This window comes from Moschus berezovskii, chromosome 13 (genome assembly GCF_049115385.1).
Source record: "Moschus berezovskii isolate FMDL1 chromosome 13, NW_MosBer_1.0, whole genome shotgun sequence".
Classification (NCBI taxonomy): domain Eukaryota; kingdom Metazoa; phylum Chordata; class Mammalia; order Artiodactyla; family Moschidae; genus Moschus; species Moschus berezovskii.
This window is the reverse complement of record NC_142472.1, coordinates 54862775-54881786: the sequence shown is the minus strand read 5'-3', so window position 1 is coordinate 54881786 and position 19012 is coordinate 54862775. Positions and strand designations below refer to the sequence as shown.

Sequence of the window (19012 nt, the reverse complement as noted above, 5' to 3'; positions counted from 1 at the left end):
TATTTGTTGAGCATCTACTCTGAGCCAATCCCAACTCCACTGGGAGGCTTCTAGTGTTTATCTGGTTATTATTAAAAAATGACTTGTGCTTATGAAATTCCATTCCAATATCCACTACAATGTGAAATGCACAGCCTTCCACTCACTTCTAGGACTATCCTACAGAAACACACACAGGCACAAAGATCACAGGCTGTTTATTAAAGAATATTTGTAATGGCAAAAACAAAACACAACTGTAGGCCATCTAAATGTCAGGAATGCCATTAATCAATTTAAAAGATGAGAAAAGTCCATCACATTTAAAAGGGGGGAAAGCAAATTATATACATCAAATTTGCTTTTATACTTTTATATATGATCCCATTTATGTAAACAAACAAAAAAGACTTTTGATTGAGTACATATATTTATAAATGCATAGAAAACGGTCTGAAACTCCAAGTGATTAACAGTGGTTACTTCTAAAAACGTAACTGGATTTCTTTTTTTAAAAAAAAATGTAACTGGATTGGGATGACTTTCACTTTTTACTCCATAAACATCATATTGTTGAAATATTTTACAGCAAGCCAATATGACTTAAACTTCTAAACATAATTTGAAATTTGTTAATGCTTTATAAGTTAATCAATAAGAACAGACAGACGGGACAAAGTTAATTTAGGCTTCAGACTCTGCTAATTCTTAGACTGACGTTGTTTATCTCTGAGAATGAAGCTGAAGTCAGATGCTTATGGACCCTCCTGACTTGAGATAACCTTGAGGACTCCAGGGAGGAAGAGGTTACAGGGAAAACATAACACACAGCAGAGATGTTTACAGAAGGGGCCTCTCTGCCCTTGCAGGCCCCTCTGTGCTTCTCCTTTGTAATTCTCAAAGTGGGGAAAGTGAGAAAAAGATGGGATGTGGGCGCATCCCTGCCTGGAAGCTTCTAGCTGGGCCTGGTTCTGACAGAAGGATGCCTTGGGAGGGCGCTCCCACAGGGCGCTCCCACCAGGTGCCCAGCTCTGGGTCAGCACATGACGCTCTGGAACCCGGTCCACCCAGAGGGATGTCCAGTAACTGACCCCACACCACTCCAGCCTCTCTGTAGCGCAGAGAATGCTGGCTCAAGAGGGTGGAGGAGGAACACAGTCTGGAGACTGGCCTTTCTGCAGAGCGTGGGGAAGTCGGTGCAGTGAGAGCTGAGTGCTGCTCACCTCCGCGGGGAGGAGGGCCGCCCTCGAGAAGAGAGCCCCACTGTCTGTTGCCCTGACTCTCCCTTGCCCCTCACACAGAGGGGGCCACAGCCAGTGAGTACAAGGCTCTGATGACTGAGCTCAAGATCCTGACCCACATCGGCCACCATCTGAACGTTGTCAACCTGCTGGGAGCCTGCACCAAGCAAGGAGGTAGGCAGGAGGGGGCTACTCTTCTCCGGGTTCACACGCCAGGGCAGCTTCTCTGTCCCCCCACCCTTCCCTCCACCCCCTGGAAGACGGTCTGATGTGGTCCAGAGAAGTCTGTCCCAGGATGGAAGGGGCTCCCATCCTGACATTCCCTGGATGCTTAGCTTAAAGGTTCCGAATAGGACTCCCTTTGAGACCTGTCTGGTTCTAATGAACCAGACCCAGAAGGACACCCATGATGGGAGCCAAGGTAAACGCAGAAGGTGGGCATTCCAGAAGCTTCCTCCAAGGGAAGGAATGGCTCCAGACAGGATCCCAGGAGGAGCGGGGGTGGGCCATGGCCTTCAGACAGGCCTCACCCACCAAGGTCAAGTGCAGGGACTGGGCTGTGTCATGACCGAGGCTCCCATGGGCCTTTCCAACCTCCCCCAGGGCAGGGCCCACAGCCCTTCTGGGGCCACGTCTGCTTTGATCCAGAACCTGACGCTGTTCTTCCCCCCAGGCCTTGAGCCTGGTTGGATGAGTGGTGGGGAGGACAGAGGGGCCTGGGGGAAGACTTCAGGGCGCCCGGGGACCCGCAGTACAGCTCTGGGGTTTCCTCCCTTCCCAACCCGCTTGCTTTTGACCAGAAGTTGGCAAACCACGGCCATTCAGCCTGTGGGCTTCATTTGACCATTTGAAATAGCTGGGGGACAGGCGGGAGCAAAAGAAGTATATTTTGTGACATGGGATAATGTTATGAAATTCAAATCCCTGTGTTCGTAAAGTTGAAACACAGTCACTCAAGGGTGTCATCCAAGGCGCTTTCAGGCTACAGAGGCAGACTTGAGTAGAAGTGTGGCCTGCTGCTGCTGCTTAGTCACTCTAGTCGTGTCCAACTATTTGCGACCCCGTGGACTATAGCTCACCAGTCTCCTCTGTCCATGGGATTTTCCAGGCAAGGATACTGGAGTGGGTTGCCATTCCCTTCTCCAGGGTTGTGTGGCTCACTGAGCCTCAAATATTTATCTTCTCTTCCTTTATAAATTGGCTGATCCCCACTTTAGATCTTGAAAGCCCTAAGGCAGTCTCCACGCAGACGCCCCCAGGGGGGCTGTGGTACAGGGAAGTCAGGCCAGACAGGACCTGGGAGGAGGGCCCAATGTCCCGAGGTTGGGTGGGGAGGGTGGCTGCCAGTCACAGGCAGAGCCTGACCTTGCACCGCCCCCTCCTCAAAGTTCTCTCTCTTCTACTACTCTTCCTTTTTCTGCTTCTTCCCCATACTCCTCCCCATGTCTACTCCTTTTGTATTTTTTAAACTCTCTCAAGTTCAACTGAAAAAGAAATCTCACTCCTAAGTTGCATCTCCCAGAAAATGTTAGTCACCAAGTCATGTCCAACTCCTTTGCGACCCTATGAACTGTATCCCATCAGGTTTCTCTGTCCGTGGGATTCTCCAGCCAAGAGTACTGGAGTGGGTAGCCATTCCCTTCTCCAGGGGGTCTTCCCAAACTAGGGATTCCCCCAGAACTGGCTAATTTAAAAACAAGTTGGTTTGAGACCTCCAGGCCTACCAAGGCTGGCAGATGACTGGCTGAGCTTGTGTTGCTTTGGTTGCAGGGCCCCTGATGGTGATTGTTGAATACTGCAAATATGGAAATCTCTCCAACTATCTCAAGAGCAAACGGGCTTTATTCTTTCTCAACAAGGTGAGGAACTTCTGGGTTGGGGATTTTTCAACAAAGAATTGAGTTTCCATTCAGGCTATAGCAGCATAGCCATGTCTAATAGTCATATACAGATGTGAGAGTTGGATCATAAAGAAGATTGAGCACCAAAGAACTGATGCTTTCAAATTGTGGTGTTGGAGGAGACTCTTGAGATTCCCTTAGACTGCAAGGAGATCAAACTAGTCAATCCTAAAGGAAGTCAACCCTGAATATTCATTGGAAGGACTGATGCTGAAGCTAAAGCTCCAATACTTTGGCCACCTGATGGGAAGAACTGACTCGGTGGAAAAGACCCTGATGCTGGGAAAGATTGAAGGCAAGAGGCGAAGGGGGTGACAGAGGATAAGATGGTTGGATGGCATCCCCTACTGGATGGACATGAGTTTGAGCAAACTACAGGAGATGGTGAAAAACAGGGAAGCCTGATGTACTGCAGGCCATGCGGTTGCAAAGAGCTAGACACGACCAGAGCGACTGAACAACAAAAATAATAGCATAGAACAAGAAAAAATATTTTTCCATTGCCAGCTAAAGAGATGTTGCCAGCCATCATCTGGCTCTTCAATGACCGAGTCGTTAGCCACTGCAGTTGCTGACCTTCGTGTTCAGTCGCTCAGTTGAGTCCGACTCTTTGCATCTCCATGGATGGTAGCCCTCCAGGTTCCTCTGTCCATGGAATTTTCCAGGCAAGAAAACTGGAGTGGGTTGCCATTTCCTCCTCCAGAGGATCTTTTGCTGACCTTTAAAACACTCTGAAAGGAGTTCAGGTGGAGATGAGAAACAAGGCAATCTGTGCCCTGGGAAAACTAGCAGAACAGGCCTTCAGATAGTCACATATTTTCACAGGAGAAATTATTTAGGAACCTGTATCTTGCTCTCTCTCCTAGTCAGAAAAGCCCTGAAACCATTAACTAAGATATCTGTTCCCTGGGACTAGCAGCAGCCTTCCGCCTGCATTTGTTCTGGGTTGCATACACTGTCTTCACCAGAATCACATGTAAACTGACCTCCCCTACCTCCTCAGAGCTGTCCGCAAGGCTGCTCCCAGACCACAGTCCTCAGAAAGACACTGGTAAACCTGACTCACAGTTTTTAGGTTGTGCTTTTCTTCAGTTAACACCATTAATGACTAAGCTTAAAACACAATCTCTGCTGTTTTCTTTAAAAGAAGTTTTTTTTTTCCAGAAATTAATGCAACATTGTAAAGCAATGACACTCCAATAAAGGAGAAGACAACAAAGAAGCAAAAAAAAAAAATCTTTCTTTCTGTGCTAATATATCACATCTCTTTACCGTGAGCCCAGAGACTATTTGATCCCACTGTGTGCAGTGACAGAGATCAGATTCACTAGCCATCTATCTAAATATCCCGTCATCTTGATAAATTTCTCTCTCCCCCCTCTCTCTCTCCCTCCCCCTCTCCATACAGACTCAGACATGCACAAATCACTTAGTCACTCGTATCTTAAAAGATGATGGCAAGGCCAGTTCTTTACTGTCTGAGCCACCAGGGAAGCCCAAACCTAGATGACATATTAAAAGGCAAAGACATCACTTTGCTGACAAAGGTCCGTCTAGTCAAAGCTATGGTTTTTCCAATAGTCATGTACAGATGTGAGAGTTGGACCATAAAGAGGGCTGAGCGCTGAAGAATTGATACTTTTGAATTGTAATGCTGGAGAAGACTCTTGAGAATCCCTTGGACTGCAAGGAGATCCAGTTAATCCTATAGGAAATCAACTCTGAATGTTCATTGGAAGGACTGATGCTGAAACTGAAGCTCCAATACTTTGGCCACCTGATGGGAAGAACTGATTCATTGGGAAAGAGCCTGATGCTGGGAAAGACTGAGGGCGGGAGGAGAAGGGGACGACAGAGGATGAGATGGTTGGATTGCATCACCAACTGAATGGACATGAGTTTGAGCAAACTCCAGAAGATGGTGAAGGACAGGGAATCCTGGCGTGCTGCAGCCCATGGAGTTGCAAAGAGATGGACATGACTTAGCAACTGAAAAATAACATGATGAGAATCTTAAAAGGGATCTTTGTGATCAGCTGGTCCACACTCACATCACAGACGTGCCTAGAAAGTCCAGCGATTGCCTTAAGGACATGAACTTGGCAAAAGATAAAGTCAAGGAGAAAGAACCCAGCTCTTCTAATGTCCCTTCAATACTTTTTCCATGCATTGTCCTGGGTAAGAAGAGGGGAAAAAAACATAAGAAAAAGTGGAGAATGGTGCCCTGGACTGAGAGTAGTACAACTTCTCTTCAGTCCTGAAATCCTGGGCTGGCTTCAGGAAGAACTAAGCCAGCAAGAATACCCCAGGGACCTGGGCAGGATGGAACGTTTGAGTTCGTACGTCCTTTGTTTGAAGAGCCTGCTTCCTTCTTGGGCTATATTTAATGATTCACCTCCCTGTTGGTGGAGCTCAGTGTTTTCGTGGAAAACACACAGCTGTATTTCATATTTGGAACCTAAAGACATATAAAGAGAAGGTGAAGGAAAAACCAAAAGGCTGAATCGAAATGGGATATTTCATTTTCCAAATAAATTCACTAGGATCTTTAAATGTTATTTGTAATAAATCCAATGGATTCTGTCAGAGTCCCAAAAGTTCAGTAAATCAACCTTTATTTACCAGAAACAGTTACCAATAAGCAGAGCTAAATATACCATTGACGGGGAGTGGGGAAGCGGGGGTGGGGTGGGGGAGTCTGAGTTATGGTCCCTGGAGCTTTGCCAAAGAGTCAAGAACTTCTCACCCCAGCACCTTCCCCTGCCCACTTCTGTCCTGGAAAGGGTCTTGTGGGAAATAAAATTTCAGTCCCCAACTGAGCAGAATCAAATCAAACTGCCTCAGGGACATACAGTAACCAGAGTTAACATTCTTTACCTGCTCTCCGGTAGGTCACCTGGATGGCAGCGGGGGTTCACTCTGAGGACTAACTCTGCTTCTTCGGCAGGCACAAGAGGGTCTCTTTCCAGGGGCAGGAGCCTAGAGACCCTCCACACTTCCACAGTTTTGGGGGTTGAAGCTGTCTTACCTGTCTCCTGCTTGCTCCCACTACGCCCTCTAGTGGAGGGACCACTCCCATGTAGTGATGCTTCCAGGAAAAACCAAGGAAGGATGGGGAGCCAGCCCGGCCACAAAGTGCAGGTGGTTCAGGGGACACCTCTGAACCCCAGCCCCCCTACAGCCACCCCTGAACCAGGTACACGGTGGACTCATGAAACCGCTGAGAGTGCTGTTTCTAGAGTCACAGCAGTTAGACGAATTCCTAAAGATGATACCCATCTTTTCTGGTTCCACCCAAAACCAACAACTCCTGTGAGTCCAAACATAAGATGATAGAGCTTTTCAGATGTGGAAAAGGAAATCCAGAAAAGCAAGGTGGTTCGCTGCTCAAGGTCACACACTTAATGAAAGAGTTGGATACACACCAGGGCTCAGATGCCCAGTTCAGAATGAAAGGCATTTTATGCCTTTGTTAGGATCAGGCTACATCTTTGAATGGAGGGGAGAAAAAGAAATGTTCACGTTCCCTCCTTCTCCAAGGAAACCAGACACATTGGTAACTGCAGCCTCCTCTTATTACTCCCCCTGGGGATTATAAAGTGTGGTCCCGGGTTGACTGGGGACCCTTTCCCATCATTCCACATCGTCTTTCTCAAGATAGCACATGGGATGGAAAAGGGCTTATGGGCACAGAATGCAGGTGGCCAGACCTGGATTCAAGCTTTGCCATCTACCAGCCACATGTGACATTGATTATTTTGACTTCTCTGAATGTATTCCTTCATGTCTTGTGAGAGCTACTTTGTAAAACTGGTGGGAAGATTAAACGAGAAAGCATGCCTGAGATCCTCAGCGTGCTGGCTCGCAGAGTAAGCGCTCAGTAAACAGCAGCTGCGGTGAATATTCCTTTATCCCACCTGAGACGCTACCCAGAAGCCCAGTCAAGAGTGGAAGACGTCCCACCCCCAGGGGGCAGCCGGGCTGCTAGTTCACTAGCCCTTCTGTCAGAGGACATCCTCCCAACACAGGCCATTGCTGGCCGAGGGCCCAGTCTCCCTGCTGTTCTGTCCCCTTCATCAGGGTCTTCTTTGGTCTCTCAAAAGGATGCAGCCTTACACATGGAGCCTAAGAAAGAAAAAACGGAGCCAGACCTGGAGCAGGGCGAGAAGCAAAGACTAGACAGCGTTACCAGCAGTGAGAGCCTCGCGAGCTCTGGGTTTCAGGAAGATAAAAGTCTCAGTGATGTTGAGGAAGAGGAGGGTAGGTATTAATTCCTTCCTGTCCTCCAGTCTGAGATATTTTTACAACACACTGTGCATCTCTGAAATTTTTTTCTTATTTATCACCCTAATAAACATCCGTGAGAGACTCGAAGGCTAATGTCCTGGGGAGATAAGATTTGAATTTAGATTATTTCCAGAGTTACTAATTTTGACAGGGAACTGTACAATTGTCTTCCCCCCAGGCCTTTCTGTCTTTATGGATCATCCCCCAACACTTGGGCAAACCGGGCTAGAGGCCTGGAAAAATGTTGGATATTCATGTGGAGACTGAAATGCTCTCAAAGATGAACTCTGATCTGTTTGTTGATTTGTTTTATGTTTTGCTAAAGCTGTTCCAATAAACTGGGATTTGGTGGGCTGACAAGAGCCTTCACAAACAGCTTTGGTTTTAATACTTTCCAGACTTTGACGACTTCTACAAGCAGCCCATCACTATGGAAGATCTGATTTCTTACAGTTTTCAAGTGGCCAGAGGCATGGAGTTTTTGTCTTCCAGAAAGGTCAGATGTCACTCTTCACCGTTCTGCTTCTTCGCTGGGCCTGGATGTGTGGATACACACACGGGCAAACACGAACCTTCGCTATAAGTTCACGCTTCCTCATATTTGCTAGTGTGGAGGCCCTTAAATGGGCTTCCCTGGTGGCTCATTGGAAAAGAATCTGCCTGCCACTCAAGAAGATGTGGGTTCAATTCCTGGATCAGAAGATCCCCTGAAGGAAGAAATGGCAAGCCACTCTGGCATCCTTGCCTGGAAAATCCCGGACAGAGGAGCCCGGCAGGCTACAGTCCATAGGGTCACAAAAGAGTGAGATACAGCTTAGTAACTAAACAACAACAGGTCCTGAAACATAGAGTGAACTTCATAACACATGCCTTAGTCTGTGCTGATGTGAGTGAGGAGGTTTGAGAAATGACTCTTTGGTACCAGTGAAAGTGTTAGTCGCTAAGTCATGTCCGACTCTCTGAGACCTCTATGGACTGTAACCCACCAGACTCCTCTGTCCATGGGATTCTCCAGGCAAGAATACTGGAGTGGGTTGCCATTCCCTTCTCCAGGGGATCTTCCTGACCCAGGGATTGAACCCAGGACTTCTGCATGGGAGGTGGATTCTTTACTGTCTGAGCCACCAGGGAAGCCTTGTGGGTAGGGTACCAGTGGGTAGAACTTAATTCCAGGGCAAGAGCTCGCTGGGTTTCAGACTAGACGATCCCGGCACCCACACTCCATGTTTTCCCCTAGCATGCCTCCAGAACTGGTCAAAATCTCAGCATACACAGCTCCACATCTGTTAGCTCATCCCAGGGGAGTCCTCCTAGGAAACTCCAGCTGGGTGGTGATCTGGTCTCAGCAGCTCAGGATAAAAGGCTATGGGGAAGTCATGCTCTCTGGGAGAATGGATGGCCAGCTCTGTTTACCTGATGCCATCCTGCAGCACCGGGGTGGAGAGAATTCAGGGCACTGCTTGACTTGGGGACCTCCAAGGGGTCTGAATTTGTAGAGAGAAGTGCTTCATATTTAGGGCGACCCCATGTGCACGGAGAGCTGGTCCCTTCGTGTAGAGGAAGCCTGCGACATGAGTCCCCAGGTGAAGAACAGCGAGAAGGCGCAGGAAATTCCTGGATGAGATTAAGACACGCATCGATGACGCTGCTGCTTTTACTCTAGTGCATTCATCGGGACCTGGCCGCACGAAACATACTTTTGTCCGAGAACAACGTGGTGAAGATTTGCGACTTTGGCCTTGCCCGGGATATTTATAAGAACCCCGACTATGTGAGAAAAGGAGATGTAAGTCCAAAGTTTGATGTTTGTTTGACTCATTGGGGCCCTATCATTTCTAAACCATAGACCAAAGCCCTTGGTAAATATTTACACTTCCTCGGCAGAGGTCCCCAAACAACAGCCTGTGCAGACAGGCTGGCCCCACGGCCTCTGGACCCCAGGGTCCCCGCACGGGGCCCGGAGAGGCCCTGCTCTCCTCCTCCGGTCCTTCCCTTGGTCCCAGCCTGGCTCCTGTCCTTTGGACCCTTGACTGCTGGTCAGTAGCCCTGCCGAGCCCACGTCAGCCCCTCCTTTCCCCCCTCAGGGGGGAGTTCCCCGGGCAGCTGGGAGAACAGCCTGGACTCTTCCCCTCAGATAAAGCCGGGTGATGGATTCGGCAGGTGTACACGTCTCAGGAAAGGGTGGGGGCGGCCGTCCGCATGACCTCGCTGGAGAGGAAATCACGTCCCCCTCAGGTCCGCCCTCCTGCCCAGCATCTCTGCTGGCTCACACTGGCCTCTCCTCCCTCCCATCTCTGGCGATAAGTGTTATTTCCACTTTCAGAGCTGACCTCCTATGTCCACTCCCCTCTGGCCTTTACCCTGAAGGCTGCATTACGTCTGGGTCTGGGCCCAGACAGCTACTCTCTGCTCCTGGCTCTCAGAGCGAGCACACAGGTCATCCAGAGAGCTTGTTAAACTGATTCCAAAGTCTTGAGTGGGCCTGAGAACATGCCTCTCTCTAACAACTCTTCAGGTGCGGCGGACTCAGCCAGTCCCAGAATTCTACTTTGAGAACCATTGCTCCCCTGTCTCTTTTCTTTCTCTTTCTTTGACCTCATTTTGAGGCATGCAGGATCTTAGTTCCCCGACCAGGGATGGAACGCACATCCCCTGTGTCAGAAACCTGGAGTCTTAACCACTGGACCCCAGTGGAGGTGTCCCCCCCAGTTTCTTTAAAAGGAAAACAACAATAAGCTTTCCTCGAGAGCCCTGACTTAAAAAGATGGCCCTGCCTGGGTGTCTGTCTGTGCTCTTTCCTTTGCATCATTCAGCCTCTCCCCAGCCCTCCCCGCTTTATTTTTCTCTGTTTCCCACTCATCCCAGTGTCCCTGTCAATCTCCATCCCTATGAAGCCATAGGGCCGAACCCACTGGGACTCCCACTTCAAAACCAGTCACACGGGGCCCTAAACACTGTCTATCACCTTCCTTCTTTTCCGTGCCTTTGCCCACACCTCCCAGTCAATGACTCTTAAAATCCTGTGTTTTACATCGGAATGCTGTTCAAAAATCCTCCTTGTTAAGAAAAATTCCTGGAAATGATCGATTTTCTAGATACCTTCTATCAGGTTGGTCAAAAAGTCTGTTTGGATTTTTCCATTAGATGTTACAGAAAAACCCCAAGGAGCATTTTGGCCAACCCCGTAATTCGCAGGGCTCTTTCCCAGGTCCGCGTGGCGTGCAGGCTGTTTCGGGAAGGAGGCTTTCTTACAGAGTCAGAGTCGGGTGCTCCGGGCACAGAGGAAGGGCTTACTGAACAGTTACTGCCCGTCACAGGGATGAACACAGCACACTTTAAGGGCCACGCTTCAGGCTGACGTGCACTCTCCGTCCTAGGAAACCGCAGCTGCTCCAGGAAATGATTTAAGGCCAAGCATTATCTGGGAGGTGACCCCCGGGCACTCGGGTTGAATGTGCGTTGTTTGCATGCCCTCCTGCTCAAGGCCTCCCTTCGCCCTTTTCCAGACACGCCTTCCTCTGAAGTGGATGGCTCCCGAGTCCATCTTTGACAAGATCTATAGCACCAAGAGCGATGTGTGGTCTTTCGGAGTGCTGCTGTGGGAGATCTTCTCCTTAGGTGAGTCTGGGGCAGGAGGAGAGGGGACAGCTGCCCAGAGCTGAGGGAGCCACCTGGGCTGCAGTAGCCGCTAAAACCCATGCGGGGGCTCAGAGCGGTGTGCCCATACGCGCCTGGACCGCAAAAAAAACATGCAGGGGGCTGCAAGAGAGGTCCGACTAGAATACAATCTCCAATCCCACTTACCTCCAGCCAATCTGGCTACCCCTTCCCTGTCTTCCCAATTCCCTTCCCTTGTCCTAATTCCTCAAACACCCAGACTTTAATACCCACGCCTCTCTGCTTCCTGTGTCCTTCCACCCAAAACCCTGCAGAGTTTCCCAGGAAAGACCCAACAAGCTCACCTCACCCCCTGCCTCTGTTCAGCATGGCTGGCCCCAGATGCCAGTTCCCACAGGATGAACGGCAGAAATGCCGGCTGTGTGTAGGTGCGCTCATTTTCCACCAACATGCACTGTGGTGGCTGCAAATCTGGTCCCAGGCCCGGCACTCCCAGATGCGTCCGGCGTCCACATCTGGCTGCAGACGCGCACCTGATGCTCCGAGGCCTCCCTCGAACGGCCGGGTCCAGCCAAGAGTCTTTTAGGCTTTGCCAAAAACTTGCCTCTCAGAGCAAATAAAAGTCACTCAGTAACATCCCTGGCTTCCTGTAATGTGGGAAAACCATTCCCCTGCTTTCGATGACAGGCACCTGTTGCCTGCAATCTTTGAAAGCGGCTTGGCGGCTGCAGTGGCCCCGCGGGGACACAGTGCCAGCGCCGCACGCACCCAGCTGCTTCCTCCCAGCTGCGGTCACTCCAAGGTGCAGACAAACGCTGAGAGAGACTAGCTTCCAGGTCTGGGATGGGGCCATACAGAGGCCTGCTCACCCCCAGCCACAAATCCCTCCAAGAGGGGCTGTTCTCTGCGATCCTGCCCAGAAAATTTGGCCAAAGGCAAAGTCCCGGCTCCTTTGGCCCTCCAGGCCCGTGAGCAGCGCCCCCACCCTTGCATCAGCCTGCCCAGTCCCAGCTCCCAACCCCCCCCCACCCAGAACCATCACAGCAACTGCCCAACCCCCCCACCCAGTGCTATATGAGGTTTACAAGAAAGTAGGGAGTTAAAATCCCAATGAATGAGTCTCTAAAGGAAGGGATTTGTCTAGAGTTCCTTCTCTGGGTGGGGGGGACCCCTCAGATGCCAGCCTTTCTCCTGACCAGACAGGAGCAGCCCTGGGAACCAGGCAGGGGGCATCAGACACCCAGCACCATGGGGCTGACCCAGCTGCTCTGTGGCCATGCTATGTGCCAAGGGCCCTTCCCATCCCTGGGAATTTACCTCCAACCATCACCTCGGAGAAGGAGACAGACACCGAACTGGCCTGTACGTGCCTGAGTCCGTAATACGCCCTGTGCTCTCCTCCCTGGTGCAGGCGGGTCTCCCTACCCGGGGGTGCAGATGGACGAGGACTTCTGCAGCCGCCTAAAGGACGGCATGAGGATGCGGGCACCCGAGTACGCCACTCCTGAAATGTGAGCGCCCACCCTGCTGCCTCCACTCTCACCCAGACCCCCATCCTCCACGGTTCCCCCCATACCAGGCCTCCTCAGGAGGGGGACGCTCTGTTGAGTTTCAGAATCCCCCGTCCTGGGAGATACAGGTGAACCCTTGTCTCCAGGGATGCCCCTGAGTACCCGTGTGGGGACCTAGCATCTTCCAGAAGTGGGGCTTCGGGTCCTGGACCCATCCCTACCCGGGTCCTCCCTTCACCCCAACACAGCATCCAGATGTGAGCCTGGGGAACCCTGAACAGACCACCCAGGAGTTGGGGGCCAGACCTTGGGGGTGGCTCAGACTGGGAACCAGTGGGCTCGGCAGGCAGCCGGGGTGGAGGCCGGCAGGGAAGCAGCGCTGACCCCCATCCACAGCAGGATCTGTGGGGGGCTGGTCTGGAATGCAGGGGAGATGGGAAGGAAAAGGGCCTCCTGTTAGGACCTGGCTGGGACCTGTGAACCCAGGGCCTTCCTGACAGCTCTCCCCAGTGGACAAGTGCTCACTCGCCCCACAGACACTTTTTTCTTGAAGCTCTGGGCCTGTTTTGCACTCTGAGGCCTGGGCAGGAATGTGATGACCCCAGCAGTTTTTTGTCCCACTGCCGTCAAGGACTCAGGGGAGCCCCACCACCACCCCCTGCCCCACAGCAGCACCGCCTTTCCTGCAGGGCCCTCCCATCCCACCCACACGGCGGGGGCCTGCTGGGAGCCCTGTGATGGCCTTCGGGAGGAGCTAGAAGGAACGGAGGAAGTGGGGCTTGGCCAGAGTGCAAGGCCGCATCTCTTTCCTTCACGGTCCAGAGACGAGCTAGGTCAGACTTGGGACAAGGCAGCCCGGGGACTCAGGCCACAAAGGCAGGGCTGGGAGCAGCTGGAGCGCAGAGGGAGAAGGGACCCGGCCTCGTCAGGTGCATGAGGTATTTTGGCCAGGAAAGCACAAGGCCCTTCTGAGAGCTGGAGAGACAGCTAGGTGAGCCCCAGGCCTGGCTGGGCTGCAGAGACAGAAAGGCAGGGGGGCTCTGAAGTGCTAGCTTCTTTTCACCAGGAGTCCTGGTTTACAATGAGATGACTCTGCACTTCACGGTTTAAGCATTTCCCCTGCTATAATCTCACTGGAAGACCCCAGACCGCGTTGGGGGCAGGTGGGCGGGAATCGCCATCTGAACTGAATGAGTGATGGAGCTAACCTCTGAGAAGTGTCGTGACTAGTTAGCTACTTACAGAGGAGACAGACAGAAAGGTGGTCCTCTGGACTCCCTAGACCACAGGACTGTCAAGTTAGGGACATACCCCATGTTCCTTAGAAGAAATATCTCTGACGTGTTCACTCATGCTTTGAATTAAATATTTCCGTCCACTTTCCATATAATCTGAAAGTCACAAGAGCAACTTCCTAGTGACTAACAGTAATAATTATTGGTGTTCCGTTGCTAAGTCATATCATATTCTTTGCGACCCCATGGACTAAGCAGGCCAGGCTTCCCTGTCCTTCATGATCTCCCAGAGTTTGCTCAAACTCATGTCCATTAAGTTGGTGATCCCGTCCAACCATCTCATCCTGCCGCCCACCTTCTCTTTTCGCCTTCAACAGTAATAATAATTGCAGTCACTAACAGGGTTTATTATTTATTAGTTACTTAGTGCTTATGAAGAGTCAGGCACTATCTTAAACACTTTAACATATACCCATTTACCTCATTCTCATAACAACCTGTGCAGTGCGTGCTATTATTATCCCCATTGTACAGATGAGAAAACCAAGGCATAGAACACAGAAGTGATTTGCCACCTTGCTAATTAGTTAAGCAAACCAAGTCTGAGTCCAGAGCCCCCAGTATCACACTACACACCTGCAGGGTGTGTTTCCAGTTCTTACACTTGTTCTGGTCCAAAACAAGTCACATCAACTTTGGGCCCCAATGGTCTTGGACTTTATAAAACCTTCAGATCTTTATATTTGAAGAGCACTTGTACCCCAGTTTAGAGCTAGAGAGAAGGGTGGTTCCTCAATTCTAGGGAGTTTCTTAGAGAAATTGTAAAAAGCAGCAGCTTTGGGAAATGTTGTTAAGTCCAGAATTCAAGAGCGGACACAAGTATATGTATGGCTGAGTTCCTTCACTGTTCATCTGAAACACCCACAACATTGTTAATTGGCTATGCATGCTAAGTTGTTTCAGTTATGTGTGACTCTTTGTGACCCCAAGAACTGTAGCCTGCCAGGCTCTTACGTCCATGGAATACTCCAGGCAAGAATACTGGAGTGGGTTGCCATTGGCTATAACCCAATATAAAATGTTTTCAGTGTTTAAAATTTTTTTTCTTTTAATTACAAAAAGAAGTGCAAAATTCAAACCTTTAGCATTTGAAAGCTGATGGAGCCATTTCCATGTTGCTTGTACCTATAGCGGGAAGACCTGGGTAAGGATAACGTGCACTCTCAGAACTTGGGTCCTGTGACCTGAACTTGACCTAAATTGACGTGCACTTGGGAGCTTGGGTGATAGCTTGGACAGGAAGCTCCCTCCACAGGCCCCCTCACCCCTAGCTTGCTTCGAGAAGGCCTGTGGGTTTGGGTGTAACTGGTGCCTCTTTTTCTCATTAAACCTATTTACTTAGTAAAACGGTTTAATGTTGAGTCATTGGTTCCTCGCCCGCAGCCTGTTTGATCAGATGTCTTTCAATGAGGAGGAGAAGTAATGAATGTTTTGATTTTTTTTTTTTCTTTTCCTCTGGTGTTTGCAGAGATGATTCGCATTGAATTTTAGGCAAGAGGAGTGGAAATCAGAAACCAGGGATCAAAATAAAAAGCAGCAATAGTTGTAGGTGGTCCCTTTGGCTGGTTTCAGCAGAGAGGAACCTGGGAGCACCCTGCTCACAGCTCTTGCATTTCCTCCACCTCCGCCTTTCAGCGGTGAAGCAATGCTAGTTGAGATAAGCCTACAGCCTCTTCTTGACCGAATGCTGCCAACTCTCAGGCCCACCCCCTTATTTTACCTGGTTCAAGTCTTTCTTACTTTGGCTACTTTTCACAGAACATCTCTGTATCTTTTCTGGGCGTCCCTAGTGGCTCAGTGGTAAAGAACCTGCCTGCCAATGCAGGAGACGTGGGTTCAATCCCTGGGTCAGAAAGATCCCCTGGAGAAGGAAATGGCAACCCACTCCAGTATTCTTGCCTGGAAAATCCCATGGACAGAGAAGCCTGGTGAGCTACAGCCCATGGAGTCGGAAAGAGTTGGACACGACTGAGCAACTAAACAACAATGTGTGTGTGTGTGTGTGTGCGTGTGCGTGTGCGTGTGTGTGTAACTACTCTCCCAACAGCCTGAGAGTCTGTTTCTTGCTAGAGACCAGGGAGCCTTAGATGAGGTAAGGCAGATTCAGGCCAGCCTCCGCCACAGCCCCTGTACCTGAGCTGAGGATCCAAGACTCAAGTCTGTGACCACCTGCCTCTGCAAATTTCTGCACCTGTCTCAATAATTAGTTAAATGGCATCATCAACTCAATGGACATGAGTTTGAGCAAACCCCAGGAGATGGTGAAGGACAAGGGAGCCTGACGTGCTGTGGTCCATGGGGTCGCAGAGAGTCAGACATGAATTAGCTACTGAACCACCATCTTAATGTGAGATCCACATGGGACTGTCTTATGCTCCTCCAGGCCATTGGCTGCTGGCAGGCTGGCTCAGGTTCCCTGGATGGGGCATGTACCTGGAGCCCCCACTGTAAGGCACAGAGAGGTCAGGGAGGTCTCTCAGATCAGGGAGAGTGGAGGGACCTTGGGCACGGCAGCCCCCATCCTGTGTGCCCAGGGAGCAGGGGCGACACCCCAGAGTTATAGTCACCTTCCTTACTCCCAGCCTCCTCATGTCTGTAAGTTCCACTCCCAGCAGGACCTGGCCCAAGCAGCCTTTTATGTATCACACTGTGTACCCACAATTTAAACGGAGCAAACACTACATACTGCAAAAAAGCATCATCTTTATACGCATGACAGCACCCACCCCTCTGCTGACAAGCATGGTAATGCATGTACCCACGACCGCCTCCAGCTGTCTCTATTTTCCTCTCACCCAACAGCTATCAGATCATGTTGGACTGCTGGCACAAAGACCCAAAAGAAAGGCCAAGATTTGTGGAGCTTGTGGAAAAACTAGGTGACCTGCTTCAAGCCAATGTACAACAGGTAAATTTATCTAGACTATCAGAAGGCCAGATGCCTTTGATGGTAGTCAGGGGGGTGTCTTACTTGTCTCTCGTTATTTAGTGGTTATTAACGGCTGATATTGGGCTTCCCTGGTGGCTCAGTGGTAAAGAATCCACCTGCCAATGCAGAAGACATGTGTTCTACCTGAGTCTGGAAGATCCCCTGGAAGAGGGAATGGCAACCCACTCTAGTATTCTTTCCTAGAGAATTCCATGGACAGAGGAGACTGGTAGGCTACACTCCATGGGGTTGCCAGAGTCGGACACAACTTAGTGACTAAACAACAGCAACAATAGCTGAGATCACCAGCAAAAAAACAAAGAAGTGCATATATGCAGAATTATCATCCCCAAACACAACCAAGATTATGGAAATGACATAGTTGAACTGAGACAGCAATGCACAGAAATAGGCTGAAGTAGAATGTGTGTGACCAGAGCTCCACCTTTGCTGTTTCAGGATGGTAAAGACTACATTCCACTCAATGCCATCCTGACAGGAAACAGTGCGTTTACGTACTCGACACCTGCCTTCTCCGAGGACTTCTTCCAGGAAGATATTTCTGCTCCAAAGTTTAATTCAGGGAGTTCTGACAATGTCAGGTAAGATCTTTTCTTCTCCAACTTCATTTGATAAGATTTTCAAACTTAAAAAAAAAAAGTCCAACTCCTAAATTCAACCATAACATGTTGCCTTACTTTGTCTGTGGGCTTCGCCGATGGCTCAGTGGGTAAAGAATCCACCTGCCAATGCAGGAGACAAGAAGTCACAGGTTCAGTCCCTGGGTCGAGAAGTGAAATGGCAACCTACACCAGTATTCTTGCCTGAAAAATTCCATGGACAGAGGAGCCTATATTCTATGTGTGTGTGTGTGTTCCTTTTTGCTGAACCATCTGAAAGAGGACGAGACCATTGTAATGCTTTGCCTCTAAACACTTTGGTATGCATCTTGTATGGAGAAGGAAATGGTAACCCACTCCACTTTTTTGGCCTGGAGAATCCCATGGACAGAGGAGCCTGTTGGGCTACAGTCCATGGGGTCTCAAAGAGTCAGACTTGACTGGAGCAACTTAGCACACACATATATCTTGTAAGGGGTGTTCTGTGCCAGCACACCAAAATTATCACAAAGAAACTGATAATCTCTTCATCTTATTAATTTTTCAAGTTCCCATTATTGTCCCCAGATGTCTTCTGCACCGTTTTTAAAAGCACCATCCAATCAAGAATATGTTGCATTTTCTTCCATTTCTTTAGTCTATCTTACTCCAGAAGAACTCTTCCATCTTTTTCTCCTCGCTGACCGTGACTTTTTTCATGATACCTTCAATACAATGAAAACAAACTGGATTTGTTTTCTTACCTGACAAACCACAGTATCTCTTGTTAGTGCGAAGGAAGCTGGGGAAGGGGTGAGGGAGACAGATACACCGAGCGGCCTGGTGAGGTCAGCGCCTTGGTCCTAGCAGTGACATGCATGTCCCTCTCACTACAGTAAGTCCCTACATACAGATGAGTTCCCTTCCAAGAGTGTCCAATTTATTAGCAAGTCCAACAAAGTTAGCCTAGGCACCCAACTAACACAATCGACTGTATAGTACTGTAGTGTGATACAGTCACACTGTATCACTAGAAACCTATTATAGTCACACTCAGCTGTAATAGGTTTATAAGACTTTTCCCACAATAACACATAGCAAACACAAAAAGGAAAACATTGTGAATCGTAGTACAGTACCTAGGGCTGTACAACAGCTGGCACACAGGGGCTGGCATCAAGTGAACAGGCAAGAAGAGTTCCTGGCTGGAGGAGGGAGAAGAGGTAGGAGGTAGTAGAGCTGAAGGGTCATCTGCAGTAGGAGACGGAGGGCCAGCCGCGATTTCACGCTGATGGCAGGTTCTGCTTCCTTGCTGGATTCAATTCTATCTACCCTCTTGCTTCTAGACATCCTGGGCTTGATATAAAGATACTGTACGACTGTGCTCTACTGGACAGTAATGTTTAAAGCACACAAAAGCACAGCCACCTGTAGAGGAGGCACGCACACAACAATGTACGCTAGACAGGTAAACTAACTTACGCAACTGGACATGCGAGCGCATGTTCATATCTTTGAAAATTCACAACTTGGCATGCAGGGGACTTACTGTATAGCGAGACACATGCTTTGTGGTCTGGTACGGCACTGGGCTCTTTGTATGCATCACCTCCTCAAGACAGTCCTAAGAAGGAGATACTATTCCTGTGATA

At 49.6% G+C, this 19012-nt stretch overlaps 1 protein-coding gene across 1 annotated transcript in view; it reads left to right on the top strand.

The window, feature by feature from the left end:
- The window catches only part of FLT1 (fms related receptor tyrosine kinase 1), a 205612-nt gene that overhangs the window by 174499 nt on the left and 12101 nt on the right, over positions 1 to 19012 (top strand). Inside the window, exons 19-27 of the mRNA XM_055426324.2 lie at positions 1281 to 1394; positions 2991 to 3079; positions 7225 to 7381; positions 7807 to 7904; positions 9072 to 9194; positions 10915 to 11026; positions 12438 to 12537; positions 16635 to 16740; positions 17221 to 17363. Of these exons, the coding sequence (XP_055282299.2) occupies positions 1281 to 1394; positions 2991 to 3079; positions 7225 to 7381; positions 7807 to 7904; positions 9072 to 9194; positions 10915 to 11026; positions 12438 to 12537; positions 16635 to 16740; positions 17221 to 17363 (1042 nt within the window). The remainder of the gene's footprint in view (positions 1 to 1280; positions 1395 to 2990; positions 3080 to 7224; positions 7382 to 7806; positions 7905 to 9071; positions 9195 to 10914; positions 11027 to 12437; positions 12538 to 16634; positions 16741 to 17220; positions 17364 to 19012) is intronic.